The 16,915-nt window shown below is 43.4% G+C and overlaps 1 protein-coding gene across 3 annotated transcripts in view; it reads left to right on the top strand.

Annotated features, from left to right (window-relative positions):
- ZBTB40 (zinc finger and BTB domain containing 40) overlaps positions 1-16,915 on the top strand; it is a 75,711-nt gene that overhangs the window by 21,345 nt on the left and 37,451 nt on the right. For all 3 annotated transcript variants that reach the window (XR_002323762.2, XM_020983028.2, XM_078145613.1), the window contains exons 2-3: positions 8,024-8,857; positions 9,786-9,919. Coding sequence is in view for 2 of the 3 variants with exons in the window: in XM_020983028.2 (XP_020838687.1) it covers positions 8,095-8,857; positions 9,786-9,919 (897 nt within the window). In the remaining variant the exon portion in view is untranslated. The remainder of the gene's footprint in view (positions 1-8,023; positions 8,858-9,785; positions 9,920-16,915) is intronic.

Here is a 16,915-nt window from a genome sequence, read left to right as displayed (position 1 = left end):
GAGTCCTTTGGAATTGTTGTGGTTTGTATATTGATCAGAGCTGCTGAGCATTTCACAGTTTATTATTATAATATTGCTGTTACTGTGTACATTGTTCTCCTGGCTTCACTCATTTCATTTTGCATCAGTTCAAATAAGTCTCCCCAGGTTTTCCTGAAACCATCCTCTTGATCATTTCTTACAGCACAACAGTATTTCATGTAACTTGTTAAGTCATTTCCCCATTGATGGGGATCCCCTCAATTTCCAGTTCTTTGCCACCACAAAAAGCACTGCTACAAGTCTGCATGCACATTTGGGTCCTTTTCCCTTTTTGTTTGATTTCTTTGGGGTAGAGACCTAGTAGTGATGTTTCTGGGTTAAAGGACAAGAATAGTTTAATAGCTTTTTGAACATAGTTCTGAATTGTTCTCCCAAACGCTCGGACTAGTTCACAGCTCTACCAATAGTGCATTAATGTACCTGTTTTCCTGCAGCCCCTCCAGCATTTGTCGTTTTACTTTTCTGTCACGTTAGCTGATCTGATGGGTGTGAGGTGCTATCTCAGAGTTGTTTTAATTTGTGTTTTCTCTACTTATTAGTGATTTGGAGCATTTTTTCATGTGACTATTGGTGGTTTTGATTTCTTCCTCTGAAAACTGCCAGTTATAGCCTTTGACTATCAATTTCCTAATTACTCTTATAAATTTGGCTCATTTCCCTATATGTGACCTTTAATCAGAGAAATTTGGCTGTAAAAAAATTTCCCCCCCATTTTTTGCCTCCCTTCTAATTTTGGCTGCCTTGGTTTTGTTTGTGCAAAACCTTTTTACTGTAATCAGAATTATTTATTTTACCTCCTGTGGTCTTTCCTGTATGAACTCTTCCCTGTCCATAGATCGGACAGGTAATTTTTTCTGTGCTCCCTTAATTTGTTTATGATGTACCCTGTATGTTCAAATCATGTACCCATTTTGAACTTATCTTTGAACTTATATGGTGTAAGATGTTGGTCTGTACCTGGTTTCTTCCAGGCTAAGGGTAGGGCAGGAATCAAAGAAGACTTCACAGAGGAGGTGACACCTGACCTGAGCCTTAAAGGAAGATGAGGATGCTTAGAGACAGAGATGAGGAAGGATTTGGACCTCTGAGGTCACTATCCAAGAGATTCTGTGTGTCTTTGTGATGGAGTAGTTGGGTATGGCACAGCTGACTGGGTACGGTGATACTGCCTGGCTCTGCTGGAGCCATCACAGGTGATGGGCTGCTGAAGTATAGGTGATGATTCATGAGGTGAATCTATTAAATGACTATATAGATGTGGTATTTACACCAGCATTTCACTCAGCAAATCCTTATGATTGTGTAGAGGTGGTATTTAATAAAATATGAGTAAAAAGGATAGTGCCTTGTCCAGGTTCACATGATACCTTAGAGTAGGAGGAGTCAAGACCTGGGTTCAAACTTTGGTTGTGCCATCCAGGTAGCTGTGTGACCCCGGATGAGTAATTTAACATCTCTGTGCTTCAGTTTCTGTATCTGTGAAATGAGGAGGTTGAACTAGATGACTTTTAATGTCCTTTCTACTACTTAAGGTGATTGTGGTAAGTGTGTAATAAATGAATAAACTCCCCAGAGTGAATGAAGTGAAAGGTAATGGAGCTGTGAACGAAAGTCGGACCCAGACCTCTGGAGTCCCAGTTGATTAAGTCCAAGCTGAGATCACTGGTCTTTGTTGGCTATTCGGTTCTTTTCAGTAATTGGAAAGTTCCATAATTAATTGCTGGGTCTCCCAGAGGCCACTTTGGCCTCAGAACCGTCCTGGATTCCAGGGCGGCCCCCATACTACAAGATCTTTGAATCCCAGGGGCGTGGGCAGAGATGTGCAGGCCCTGGGAATACATCGAGACACACGGCCATTCGTTCAGCACGGTCAGAGGTAGGAGGGTTTAGTGGGACCAAATGACATTTCCTTTAGAATCAGGGAGATCTGTCATATCAAAAATCAATATTCATCCTTTCCTAACCTTGCCGGTCCTGTGAGTTCTCTGAAATGATTTCCAATAATTCCATACCAACCTAAGCCTGGCTCCTTAGGGAGCTCCTTACATGTGCCTCAGTTGCTTGTGTCCTGGTGTCATCTATGTTATCTCGAGGTTTTTTCTTTTGCTTGGCCATAGAAATGGACTGTAGGAAGCTAAGTGGCTGTTGGCCTAAGGGAGAATAGAATAACAAGAGCTGAAACACATGAAGTTTGTCATGTATCCTCTGGGCACACTCACTCTGCCTAGCAGCTTGGGGCCCTAGATCTTGGCTAGCCGTTTTTCCCTCTAATTCCGCTGTCCTCCGCTAGTGTGCTTCTTCAGTTGCTCATCAGTTTCTGTCAGGTAGCCAGCCAGACTTAATGAGCTTTTAGAGATGAATATTTACTAAGGTTGTATAGTAAGAGTAGTTGGGTGAACATTCCCCCAAACCAGAGCATGCTGTCCCCCAAATACAAGTGCATACGGAGGTCAGGCTCTAACTTAGATGTCACACGTGGCAAAGAGGGCAGTTCACAACTCTTGGGAGTCCTTTGGATAGAAGTCCCTCTTCCTTTCATGGAGCCCTCATGACATTCCCATTAGGTATATTATAGCTTCGTGCTGGGCTTCTTGACTGTAGTCTGGAAACTTCCTTCCCTCAGTATGTCTCATTTTCCCCTGGTTTCTGATAAGACGCTGTTGCTAAACTCTGCCGTTCTGGGGACTATGCTAAGATGCTGAAGAGAAGTCTAGATCTTCTGACCCTTCAAAGTTATCCTTTGGTAGAAGGGCAAGGGAGGCTCTTCTTATTAATCCTCTCCCCTTTGCTCAGGCAGTTTATCTTGCTGTTTTATACAAGCCCAATGAGCATGGCTGAGTCTCCTCAACCAATTATACTCCCACAGAGCATCATTTTCATTTTATCCAACTATGTCAATGCTTCTAAACTAAGGACTTTTTGCACCTAGTTTAATGCCTTTGATAGATTAATTCACCTCCTCACCTGGTTAAGGTAGTTATGGAGATGGAGTGATTGATTAAATCACCACCACCCCTTACACTTATATAATGCTTTTATTCTTTGTAAGTTACCTTTATCCTGTTTTACTCTGCAATAACCCAGAAAAGTAGGTAGTACTGATAACAAAACTTTTTTGAGCCTCAGTTTCCTCATCTCTAAGATGAGGTTAATAATAGCTCCTAGCTCATGGGGTTGTTGTGAGGATCAAATGAGATATTGCCTATAAAGTGCTTTGTGACCCTTGAACAGCACCTTTTATTCCTTTTTATAGATGAGGAAACTGAGGTGCAGTGAGGTTCAGGGATTTGCCCATGGTCACGTGGCTAATGAGTAGCAGAGCTGGTATTCAAATCCAGGCCCTCTGACAAATCACCTGCTTTTCCCCCCATTGTGCCATCCTGCCTTTACTCTGAGATTCTTCCCTTTCTGAGGGAAAAGCAGTATTCTTCCTGGAAAGATTTTGGGTAGAGTCAGAGACCTTCTTTCTCTGTCTCCACCACTGCTCTGTAAATTCTTTTGTCTCTCAGAGAGACAAGTGAGATTTCAGCTCTCCAGTTCCTATAAAACTTAAGCGGTATGAAATAAGAGTAAAGATTTTCCTTCAGAAGGAGCCTGGGGTTAACAAAAAGAAAGATATCTGGTGTCTAGGAATGTGGTTCAGCTCTGCACAGCCTGGAAGAGAAATGTGATGTAGACTTTAAAGAGATTCAGAAGAAGAAGCTCAGAGTGGTTGGGAAAGCTGGCCAAAGAGCCTGGGACCAAGAAGTGGGTGGGGGGGTGGGGGGGGAACAGGACGGGACTGGACAGAGAGATAAGTGTTTTGCTGGGGGGCGGGGCAGGGTTCCGGTAGAGGTCTGGAAGAACTGGAGAAAGAACCTTCAGCCTGCCCTCTCCTGTGGTGCCAGCCAATGTGGGGAGCTAGCAGCCAGCTGGCTATTCTGCCTCACACCTGGGTTTGTAAATGTGATAACATTCAGTTTATTCAATTAAACATTAGTGTCTTCAGGTAGACCTTTCCATTTTTCTAGTGTGGCGTCTTGCCCTTCCAAGGCATTCACCACTCCAGCTGACCTTTTTCTATTGTAGAAGTCCGTGGGGGGTAGGGGGAGATGGCACGAAGAGAAGGAAGAGGAGGATTTTAAGTCTGTATTTTCAGTGTCATTTTCTTTCCCATCCATTAAAGAGACCTCGTGTCTCTTGTAAATTGTATCTTGGTTCTCACTTGTGTTTTTCCGAGTTGACTCCTCTAAGCACCTGCTATTTCTTTGTACTCCTCTTCAGCTAGTTGGCCTAGTTTCCACTTGGTGTACAATTCCCATTCGAATTTCAGGGCTTTATTTTATGCTGCACTTGGTTCTACCAATTAAGTGTCTCACCCCTCCTATCTTGATTCTATATCGGGACAGTCTTTTCTTATGCCTTTAATATTGTTCCTTTGAGGAACATGCGGATTTCCTCTGCTCTTTTGTTGCTTAAATGTTCTTCCCCTGGGACCCTTGACAATTTTCCCAAGCCTAGCAATTTCAGTAAATGCTTAATAACGTAATTTCAGTTGCTTCTATACAGGCACCTCCAGGACTCCACTTAGAGATCTCAGCATGCAGTGTTCCTCAGTTTTTTTGTCTCTCTAGAAAGTTCAGTTCAGTCACTCATTACACAAAGCCCATAACCTCCCCACAAGAGAACAAGGAAGAAAACACGGCTACGTTTATTTACCTTAGCAAGGAACCGTGCAGTGAAACGAGCAGTTTAGATCGCACTGTACACTCTGCTTAACTCACTAGTGTCCCTTTGAGGAGAAATGAAAGACCCCACATCTGGGATTATTGATAGCAGTGCATAATTTCAGGGGGTCCCTCTCACTGGTCATGGGCACTCCCTCCAGCAGTGCAGATAGCAGTCTTCCTCTTCCCATACAGTTCTTCTGTGTGCCCTCCTGGAAATCCTCTCTACGTGATCTTCAATAGCTACGATATCTGCAGAAGTCTTTGCAGCTTCACTGATGTTAACACTCTGGCGGACTATTGTTGTACCTCACATTCTACATTGCCAGCCCATTTGTTCTTCTGCGCATCCATTTCTAGCATACCTTTTGCATCGCAGATAATATGCTTCAGCCTATTCATGCCCACCATATATCTTGGATTCCATGATTTGCAGCTGTAGAGTATCGACATAATGGATAGAGTGCCAGGCCTGGAGTCAGAAAGACTCATCTTCCTGAGTTCAAATCTAGCCTCAGACACTTATTAGCTGTGTGACCCTGTGCAAATCACTTAACCATGTTTGCCTCAGTTTCCTCCTCTGTAAAATTAGCTGGAGAAGGAAATGGGAAACCCATCTGATATGCCTGCCAAGAAAGCTCCAAGTGGGAGTCACAAAGAGTCGGGTGTAACTGACTGACTCATCAGCACATGTCCATTTCAGGAATCTCCCAAATTAGACACAGTGATTACAAGGTCTTTCCTAGCACATAATTCTAAAAGAGATAATGCTTCAAAGGGGACAAAATGTTGGACTTGGAACCAGGAATGCCTGGGTGCAAGAATCTTGCCTCAGATTTACTAGCTGTATGATTCTGGGCAAGTCATTGTACATCTCTGAGGTGAGGTTTGCTTATCTGTAAAAGGAGATAATAATAGTACCTACTTCACAGGGCTATTAAAAAAATCAACATGGGGCAGCCAGGTGGCGCAGTGGATAGAACACCAGCCCTGGAGTCAGGAGGACCTGAGTTCAAATCCGGCCTCAGACACATAATACTTCCTAGCTGCGTGACTCTGGACAAGTCACTTAACCCCAATTGCCTCACTAAAAAAAAAATAAACAAATACATAAAAATCAACATGTAAAGAGATAATGTGTATAAATCCTTAACATCAGTTTTAATTATTACTATTTGAATAAGGACATAGGAGCACTGCCTAGATCTTGAATGTCTTACTGTCATCAGTAAATACTTCCCAGGAACTTGGGAGCCTCTCCTGCTTCTGCTGGTTGTGGCCTCTGCTTGATAGTGCTTCCATGTTGTTTTCCCCATATGTTGACTTTTGTGACTTCATGTTTGCTGACCTCACTTTAAATTCTGTTCCTGTTGTAATTACAGTTTGGTAGTAAACTTATTTAACTGGATCCTGTGGACTGGCTAAGCCTGGTTTTCTATTTTAACTTTAAGGTCATTTAATACAAATGTTACACGGTATTAGACTCAAGACCTGTGAGTTATGCCTCCAGCACAGCTCATTTCCATCTGCCTCCCCTCCCCCAGAGACTAATAGTGAACTGGGAACGACTATGCCTTGGGGATGTAATTTTGTGGTCATCTGCTTACTGACTTGGTAGCAGAGTACACACCATATGTTCCTGGTTTGTATGGGTTAAAGTTAAAATCACAAGCGTGATGCAAATCCAAATACATTATGTATGTTACTTCTCCTTTATCTCAAGGTCCATGTTCTTGTCTTAGAAGACAATTGAATTAGGCTAACAGTATGTTCTTAAACCTTATTGGGGCCTATCAGTCACTATGTCATGTTCTTCCAGGCATTTGCATGTTGAAGTTTACATTCCAAAGTTGTATGTGTGTGTGTGTGTGTGTCTCTTCTTCATTAAGGAGAGTCATCATTTTGACCCATTTGTAATCTTTTGGTATTTCTTTTGTCCCCCATGAATATTGGCCTGAAATTTGGGGAACAGGGATTTTAGGGCCTAACTCTGCCATACTAGTTTTGTACACCTGACTTCTTAGCGCCTTTATGGTCTCATTTGTAAACTGAGAGGATTGAACTATATGATATTTAAAGTTCTTTCCAAGTCAAAAAGTGTAAGTTCTGAAAGTTCCTTAATACCCTAATTACTAGGGTGTTTGACTTTAATGATTGAGACAGCAGATGGCCCAGTGGATTGAGTGCTGGACCTGAAATCAGAAAAGACTTGAGTTTGAATCCTGCCTTAGATACTTACTAGCTGTGTAACCCTGGGTAGGTCACTTAACTGCTGTCTATATCAATTTCTTCATTTGTAAAGTGAGGATAATAATAGTGTCTGCCTGCAGGTTGTTGTGTGAGAATTGGGGAACTGAGTGAATCACACTGACTCCATCGTGTGACTAAATTCTGGATCCAGCTCAGTTGCTTTCTATTCAGTTGTGGGTTTAGTCCAATTTCTGTCTTGTGAGAAAACTTTATTCAATTATGGGAATTGTGAGAAAATTTTATTGCGTTGTTTGAATCTAGCTTTGCATGGCTGGAAAGCTGGACCACCCCACCTGTTGCTCAGAGACCCTTAACCAAGGACCTAGGTTATGCTGACCAGAAACTGAATCAGATCTGAAGATTGATACAAGGCATTTTCTCACAACTATACATCCCAAACAACCCAGATGTCTTATCTGAAAACTAGCTGTGTACTGGTCAGTCAGTTATCATCTTCTTGTTGATTGAATACAGCCACTTGTGTGTGTGGTGTGTTTGTGTTGTGTTGTGTGTGTGTGTGTGTGTGTGTGTGTGTGGCAGGGAGACTGGGATACCTCTTTTGCTGATTTCAGGGAATTGCACCTGTTCGCTCTTCCCCTCCCAACTCGGAAAGCCCCTGATCTTTCCTCCAGTTAGAAATCAGACGACCTAATCTTGTATCCTGCTTTATATCCTGTTAAATATTTTCTTTCAATGCATAAAAATCTGTCTGCCCTTGTACTTGGGGTCCACTGCCAAGCTGAGGAGGCCTGGTCTCACTTTGTCATGCAGTTGGCATACGTTGCTTAATAAAACAGTATGCCTGGAAGCTTGAACCTTTGTTTCCTCAGTCATTTCAGATTTCACCCATCACAGTTGTGACCTATGTTAACATGTTAAGCACTGTGCAGGTCTCAAAGTGCTTCATATAGGTGGTGGTGGTGCTGGTGGTAGTTGTTGTTGTAGTTATACTTTTGGCTTACAGGAACTTTGACACATTCAATCCTGATAAAATAGTAACTTAATATTTCTCTGGTTCTCCCTAGCTGGTGCTGATCGTCAAGGAGGCGTTTTGGCAGAAGGGCTAACAGCACTCTTCTTGCCCCTGGCTGGAGCAATGGAGCTTCCCAACTACAGCTGCCAGTTGCTGCAGCAGCTGTATATGCTCTGCAAGGAGAGACAGTTCTGTGACTGCACCATTTCTATTGGGACAGTTTATTTCAGGGCCCATAAACTGATCTTGGCCGCTGCCAGCCTCCTCTTTAAAACGTTGCTGGACAATACAGACACGATCTCTATTGATGCATCTGTTGTGAGTCCAGATGAGTTTGCTCTCCTGTTAGAAATGATGTACACTGGCAAGCTCCCTGTGGGCAAACACAACTTCTCCAAGATCATCTCCTTAGCTGACAGCCTGCAGATGTTTGACGTGGCAGTTAGCTGTAAGAATCTGCTCACCAGCCTCGTGAGCTGCTCTGGTCCAAGTCAAGTAATAAGAGATGCGTCCCCTCAGACAGTGGAGCCGTGCAAAAAGGATGCTGATAGGCTGCTGGTCGAGAATCCTTCCCCGAAGAACGTGCTTGTGTCTTCCCATTCAGGAGAGGGTCCATCCCCTCCTGTGGCTCTGAAGGCTGACACTGTGGTGGTGGTCAGTGCAATGACCCAAGAAGCTGGGGAGGTGAATCCTGCTGCTGCCACCCAGGAAGAGGCTCTGGAGATTGAAATGAAGCACGCAGCTTCACCGCCAGAGACTGCCAACATCCCCCAAATGCATTCTCTTTCTCCTGGGAAAGAAGTGGTAGGTGAGGAGGTGGAGGAAGAGGAGGTGGTGGAAGCAGCATGTACGTCTCAGAAAATGACAGGGAACGTCACCAAACCAGGTAACTGGCCTCCAAAGCTGTCTTGAAGCCTGGCCTACCATTATCAGTTGATTTCTGTGCTATTTTTTATTTATATTCTTAGCCTCGCCCTTTAAACCTAAGCTTTATGATGCCACACATTTTTGTAAGAGCCCATTCTCCTGCCACGCTTCCCTTTTTTACCTTTTGTTATGTGAGTTGTGTGCATACATAACAGTTACTGCCCTTTCCTAACAGTGGGACAGAATTGAAGTTATGTGGCAGCTTCTCTTCTCAGCACATGCCTTTCTGGGGTGTCCACAGTGACTCGCTATAGACCTCACCAGAAGGGTGATCCAACTGAAGATGTTCTGGGGCCATGCGGCTCCCGAAGATCACCTCCTAGCCATGGAGGGAGTGACTGCAGTTTGGCCTGGTAAAGGGACACCCCCCAACGAAGTCAAAGCTCTTTTGAAGTGCTGAAGCGTAGCAGCTGATGGTTTTCAATGCACTCTGCTCTGGTAGCAGCCTTCTAGAGGTCCGGCTTAGCTACGTTCAAATGACTGGCCTCAGTTTTATCCAGTGTAGTGTTCAGAGCTTTTGTGTGAGGCTGAGCTCTCTTCCTCTTGGCATACTTCTGCGAGATTCTCAGATTTGTCCCATTCTCCCAGTTTGCGTCTAATAGCAGCAACCCTCCTCGCTCTGTGGGAAGAGGGCCTGTCGGCAGTCTGAAGACCAGAAACGTTAGTAAGACCGACAGTAATGTGCCATTTTGGATTGACGCTCGTTGTTCTAACCATGCTGAGTGTGGCACAAAGGAGGAAGCTGTGAGTGACATTCTTGTCCTTATTATACCTGACACTCTGGAGAACAGCTAAAAGATGTGCCTGACCTAAAGACTTGCAGGCAGCTTAAACTTCCATTTAATCCCTTCAATTAATGACGAACTGATCTTGTTTCTTACATGCAGAGCATGAGAGGAAATTGTCTAAGCTGGATTTCCTTCTGCAAAACGAAAGCATCTTCTCTGAAGCGCTCTCTGTTGCCCAGGATGTGCTGAAAAGACTAGATGAGTGTAGAGACATTAAAAGTCCCCACAAGGAGGTATGTGCTGCTTTCTTCCTATCAGCTGTACTTTTAGCACATCTCAGCCAATCTGGGAAGCAGGTATGCAGTGTATACCATGTGCAAGGTATTGCCCTGAATGCTCAGGATAGAAAAACAAAGCAAAAAAATGCCCCCTGCCCTCAAGGAGCTTGCATTCTACTTAACAATCTTCTATCAGCTTGCCATGAAGCCCAGCAAAATGGATATGCAGAATATTCTGATAGTGCAGATTTTTCTTAAATTATATTTCATTTTCTTAGCTTTTATTCTTATAGGATCTTTATACTGTATTGATCTGAAGATAGGCCATGCTCCTAAAGTGTGGGCCCTTTGAAAGGGAAAAAAAATACATAGGCATATGATGAAAAAAATTCCATTGAATTACTATATTTTAAACATGTTTTTGCCATTTAAAATTTTTTTTAAATTTCTTTCAATTCAAATAGAGACTTTTAATTTTTTAAAGTCACTACTTTTGTTGTTACTTTCATTGTTATGGACCATACTCAGGTTTTATACAAACCAGATTTTGAGAGAAGCCCAAGGCTTGCTTATGTTTTGAACAACATAGTATACCACCAGATAAATCGCAGGTGAGGAAGAATGTATATATTCTTCTTGATGGGACGATGCAGGTAATTAAATCAATGGAATCAGCTTTATTGTTTATTCCCCTGAATATAAATTGATGCTTTTTCTGGAAAAATAGCTAAGCTTGATGGCTTCCATATTAAAAGTGCTACCCAGTTATAAAGGCCTCTCTTTGGGACTCTTTGGGTGCTCCTGTTATGTAGAAGGACTTTCAAGTTGTTCTTTTTCTCTGGCTGGTCACCGCTGTTTTATTAATGTGTTGACTTGATGTTTTATAGTCTTTTTTTTTTAAAAAATTTTTTGCAGTTTTAAAAAATAAGTCCCTTGAGGCTTCTTTCCTAACTACCTGTCCAACCATAGCGGAGGGTCCCCAGCCCAGGGACTAGATTCTTGATTGATTGATACGGCTAACTCCTCAGAGTAGAGGCATGATGCCTGAGTGGGGAGGGCAGGAAGGAGGACTGGATTTAGGGAGGCCACGCCCTGTACATTCATCTCTATTAAAAGGTAGCAAATGATCACCATGTCTTCATTAACTCCTCCAGCTGTTTCAGGAGACAGTTTGAGCCCACTTCTCCTTAACGTCTTTCTTAGGAGCATAGAAATCTTACCTTTTTGTTTACCTGTTCTTTTTGGTGGAGAGGATTCGAGAGTATTGGTGGTGTCATCAGAGATGATTATTAGATGATTGTTGCTCCATTTAGGTTTTGTTTATCTTGCGAAGAAGTTAGATCGTTTCATTGTCATCTTGTTATTTGTCAGTGTTTTGTTAAACTCAAAAAGTTTCATTCCTTTCCTGAATACAATCTTACTCTTTTTGAGGCTTGAGTTTTGACACATTGTTCTGAAGGAGAGGGACCCAGGTTTGGTCTAGGCTAGTTGTTAACTGCTTTGTGTATTTCTTCCCTGAAATTAGTTTGTGAAATAACCTTGTGCTGAGTTTGGGGAGGATACCTTGCATTGATGTCCTCCTGATTTTGTTTCCTAGGGATAGATGATGAAAAGTGGCAAATCTATTCTCTGAGCAGTGATTGCAGTAACATAAGCAAAGGCTGGCTTGCTGAAGATGGTGTGAGACCAAACCCAAACTGATTAAGGAGCCTCTGGGGCCTAGAATTGGAAGGTGTCTTTATCTCAGGATAGTATCACCTGCCAGTTAGATAGACAGGGACTGTCTTTGTATCATTTCTTCTGGGAACAAATTCATGTTTTCGTATTGCTTTTGTGCCATAGCTTATATTAATTTTCCTTCCTTTTTTCTGACCATTTTCATTTTTCTTAGTGAATTAGATGTAATATGGCACCTTTGACTAGAGTTAAGAAAGAGCTTTCCCTCTGTTTGCTGTTGATTTCCTAGCTTTTACATTTTTTCCTGCTTTCCCCACAAAGTTCTGGAGAGATCCCTAAAGTCATAGGATCACAGGTTTAGAGCTGGAAGATCTAAGATTCGGTCATTTCTCCCCTTACACTCATTTGTCTAAAAGGCAGGTAAGTCTTCTCTTCTTCATTGTAAATCTGATGTGTTCTACAGCAAGTAGGCCTGCTAGAGAGGGTTGTCCAGCGTACGCTTGTTTGTTCCGTTGTGACAGTGTAGAGTCAGCTCTGTTGTGAATGAGTGCAGGGAGCAAGGTTACTTGTGTGAGTTCTAGAGGAATGAGGAAAAAAGCTGTTCTTTGCCCTGTCTCTCTGAGTCCCTACATAGTCAGGATGAGAAACGCAGCCAGAAGGACCGTTGGAGTACTGGTAGCCTTCTAGAAAGGGAGGATAGATGGACTTCATGATATCCATCAAGTGATTGGAGACAAATCCTCTTAGAAAGGCCAGCAGAGGCTGGGATGATCTGATTCCTAGTCACGCTTTGGTGCTGGGGAGGCAGAACCTGGAGAAAGGGTAAGGTGTCCCACACAGTGAGGTCAGTGGCTCTTCAAAGCACCCAAGGAGAAAGAGGAAAATGAAGACGAGTATGTGATCACAGCCTATTAAAAGTCTGGAGAGGGGGCAGGCAGAAGTGCTTTGATTTGGGGAAGGAAGTAATCCTGGCTGAGTCCCAGATGATGAGGGGAAATTAAAGTGACTTTTCACATGATAGAGTGGGAAGAGAACATGGAGAAGTTAGCCTTTTTTATATAAGGCCTGCGTCTAGGGGTGGATGTCAGCTCAGTGCCCATTGGTTTAATGCACTACCTTCACAAAAGGGCAGATCTGTTGTTTGCATTGTTTTTTCCTGTGCAAGTAAATATGCATTTAAAGCCCTCAGCCCCTTGGGAGAGGCTCTGTGTGTTAGGTTGAACAGTTGGAGTTTTATCACAGGGTACTTAACCCCTGGGCCCCTGGCTTGTTTTAACAGGTGACAGATAGCCTTCCATCTATACAGATCAGCTATTTTAGAAGAGGGTGGGCCAGAAGGTGGTCCTTGCCCAGTTCGTTTGGGCTGGAGAATCCTGAGCAGCTTAGATGGCTGATGGAGCCTCAACCGTAACTGGCTTTCTCTAGTGCATCTTCTCACTGGGGATTAGTAGGAAGAGCCAGGAGCAGGCTGTCCAGGCAGCTGGCTCCTGCCTCCCGGCTCTTCCCTGAGTCTGCCCCTGCTACTCGCCCCAGATGGCCACCTTGTCTTCACTGCTGAGCAATGAAGTTAACAAATGTTTTAATTTCACTGCTGAGTAGCTCTGCAAAGGGAGAGGAAAGAGGGAGGATAATGAGCTGAGTCAGATGCCATTGCTGATAAAAGCTTCTCTTACCCACCAGCTCAAATCAGAAAGCCAGAGGGAGTCAGGACAATATGAGGAGAGCTAGATTTCCGGAAGCCTAAGAGCTAAAGAAAAAAAAATAGTCTGGCACATGTTGTCAGCAAGAGAAAGTCAGGATAGAAGCAGACAGCCAGACCTGCTTCACTTACAGTGTCTGAATGAAAGAAAATGGAAGTCAAGATAGAAAAAATGGTTAGCTTGGGATATTGGAGATGGGCAAGCACGTGGACCCCGTCGCTGCGTCCAGGGAAGTAGCAGCGTCTCTCCCTCAGAGATCCTGTCAGAACTGAGGGTATGAGAGAGCTGCCTTAAGCTGCTGTTGCTCACATAGCTAAGACTTGTTAGAGCTGGAATTTGAACTCAGGACTTTTCTACAAAAGAGTATAAATCCATTATTAAAATGAACTTGTTAAAAAGGATGAAGTTTTGAAATGATTTACTTATTTATTTCTAATATGAAGAGATAGAGACAGTTATTTCAGCTTTACAACCCCCCTGAGATTCCATTAGGAACTAACAAGCATTTATTATTCCTCCCTTCCACTGCCCCTCCCCCACCCAAACCAAAACCATAATCCCCTCCCAAGTCCACAAAACAGATTCCCACATGGGACGTGCCCACAGGTGCATGTCTGTCACTGTGGAGTTTAAGTCCATCATCTCTGTGGCAAGAGGCGGGGGGGTGGCTTATCCTCAGTCTTCTGGACTTAGAGTTTATCACTGTATTAATCTGGAACTTGTTCAACACAACACTCAGAATTGACCTAGAAGGATTATAGAATTTTGTTAGGAGAAAGTAGCAGACAAAAATGAAAAACCACCTAACCCACAAGTATTCATTGAGCACTGAGCCCAGTCCTCAGCACTGTAAAGACTCTGCCTCTGCCTGCAGGGATCATGAGAACACAGATTTGGAGCTGGGGTGGGGGAGGCTTGGGAACTGTCCACTGGTCCTTCCTTTGTACTGATGAGGAAACTGAGGTCCCTGAAGGGGACAAATCTGCCCAGAGTCACATCAGGAGTTAGTGGCAGAGCAGGGCTTCCAACCCAGGTCTTCTTACTTCACATCCAGTTTGTTTTCCTTTTTCCACTGAAATAAGTCATACTGTTGGAAGTGACTGATGATCAAAGCCTGATGGACTTCCATCTTATATGGAAGTCTTGCATGTGTTCTATGCACATTGGTTTCCATGGTACAAGGAGTACAGAAGTCTAAATCCAGCTCTTGCCTGAGGAAGCTTATAGTCTAGTTTGAGATATTAAAAGTGAGCATATATTGCAGATGAGAAGGGACTTGAATTGGGCCTTAAAGGTCAAGTAAAATAAGCAGAGGGTGGCAGTGAGAGTGACGTTGCAGAAATGTAGCCAGTAGTCCCCCGTATAGAGGGTCTTTCTGAATCCTCAGACAACACTGTCCTCCAACTCAAGAAAACACTGGCCTGGACCATTTCTCGGGAGCTCATGAACCTGACTGCACCTTGGTCAGCTGTAGTGAGCAGTGACACTCCTAGTCTTTTACATGGAGGTGAAAGGAGACTATTTCTGTGCTTGTACAGTTAGGGTTTGGCTACAAAATTCTTTCCCCCATAATTTCTGTCTCCAGTAAAGTGCTGAAACAACTTATAAAAGAGGCTTGCAAAGTCAGTCATTTACATAAAACAAGTTCAGTTTGTCAGGTTAGGATAAAGTAAATAATTACAGTTTCGTTTGTTTTATTGTCTTGTGTAACCTTGAAGAGAGGAAAGATTATCCAAAACTTAAATATATATGTATATATGTGTGTATATGTTTGTGTGTGTGTGTGTGTTCATATATATATTTCTGTCATCCTTGAGTTAAAATCTAGCCAGGTTGCTAGTTTTTTTTTTTCTTTTTAAATTCGCTGCCAAATGCCATGAATTGACACTGTTATTAAAATTATTTCACTAGCATTGCAACTGCCTTCAGTGTGTGTAAATGACTCCCTTGTAAGGCACCTTGGGGTATGTACATGCATCCTACTTTGGGGCTAGCTATTATTTGATCACAAAAATGTGACAGTAGAACTTCCACGGTATTTTTTGCTCCGGTTTCAGCAGGCCCTCCAAATTGGTTGTTGGCATCTCTCTCAGCCCCAAGCACCAGGCTCCACATAAGACAGGCACTTCAGAAATGTTTGTTCTTTCATATTGAGAGTACATGTTCTCCCCCCTTGCCCAGTTAGCCTCACAAGGGAGTTTTGGTTAAAATGAGATAATGGCTGTCAGGCATTTTGAATTTACTGGAAGAAAGGTGCACTAGGATTTAGTGTAGTTTCGCAGTCAAATCTCATTAATCAGTGCTCCAGTAAGGAAGAAATGGAGATAATCCTTACAGAGAGTATACTGAGAATTTACTCTTGCTTAACCAGCTTTTTATTTGTTGTTATTGTTCAGTCATTTTTCCATCATATCCGATTCTTTGTGACCTCATTTGGGGTTTTCTTGGCAAAGATACAGGAGTGGTTTGCCATTTTACAGATAAGCAAACTGAGCCAAATAAGGTTAAGTGACTTGCCCAGAGTGACGCAGCTGCTAAGTGTCTGAGGCTAAATTTGAACTCAGGAAGATGAGTCTTCTGACCGAAAGTCTGGTGCTGTATGAACTATGCTGCCACCTACCTGCTCATATTTGTAGCTCATGAAAATATGTGGAGTGGACGTGGCTATACGTGATGAGACCAAGACCATGGGACAGTTGTAGTAAACAGAGGCTCACTAGGGAACACTGGGACCCTCAGTGAGTGGCTGGCAGTTCCATGGACAGCTGTTAATGGACAGAACAGGGGGTGGGGCCAGAGGACCTGTGTTGTAAATGGAGGTTGGCCAACTAATGTTTCAGCACCATTTAGCAACCATTGTGGTGGTCTTTCCCAGGTACTGTGGTAAGATCTGGGAATACAAAAACAAAAGTAAAATGGACAGTCTAGCCCAGGGAGGCAAAATGTATGCGGACAATTGCAGGCAAAATAGAGAACAGGGTGAAGGAAGACAGCCTAGTACCATGGCAAAGAGGCTGGGTTCTGGACCTGGCTTCAGATCCTTCCCCAGCACTACCTGTGTTACTTTGGGCAAGTCACCTAACTTCCTTAGCTTCTCCTTTCCATACCTGTAAAATGAGGGATTTGGACTAGAAAGCTGCTTAGGTCCCTCTAAGCTCCAGATCTATGATCCTCTAATTGTTGGAAGAAGTCACTAACACCTGGGGGTGGGGATGAGATCAGGGTGGTGTCTGAGCCATGCCTAGAGGGTAGAGGTAAGCAGGAGGAATACAGTCTAGGCTTGGGAGATGTCAGTGCAAAGGCAGAGACAGAAGGTGAAGTGTGGTATGAAAGGGCTCGTAAGAAGGCCAGTTTTGCTGTACTGTAGAGTGTGAAAAGGACAGATGTAGGTTGGGGCCAGGGTGTGAGGGGTTTTAAATGACAAACAGAGGAGTGTATCTCTGATCTTGAAGTAATGGGGAGCCATAGGAGTTTGTTGAGCAGGAGAGAGTCAACAGTCAGATCTCTGCTTTAGGAATACTGTTTTGGCAGCTTGGTGAAGAATAGATTAGAGTGGAGAGAGATGAAGTGAGGAGACCAATTAGAAGGCTATTTCAATAGGGAAGAAGTGAGGAGAGGTCGGTGCTGTGAGAGT

Source organism: Phascolarctos cinereus, unplaced genomic scaffold (assembly GCF_003287225.1).
Source record: "Phascolarctos cinereus isolate Bilbo 61053 unplaced genomic scaffold, phaCin_HiC Scaffold_726;HRSCAF=1367, whole genome shotgun sequence".
NCBI classification, from domain to species: domain Eukaryota; kingdom Metazoa; phylum Chordata; class Mammalia; order Diprotodontia; family Phascolarctidae; genus Phascolarctos; species Phascolarctos cinereus.
This window is presented reverse-complemented; position numbering and strand designations above follow the sequence as displayed.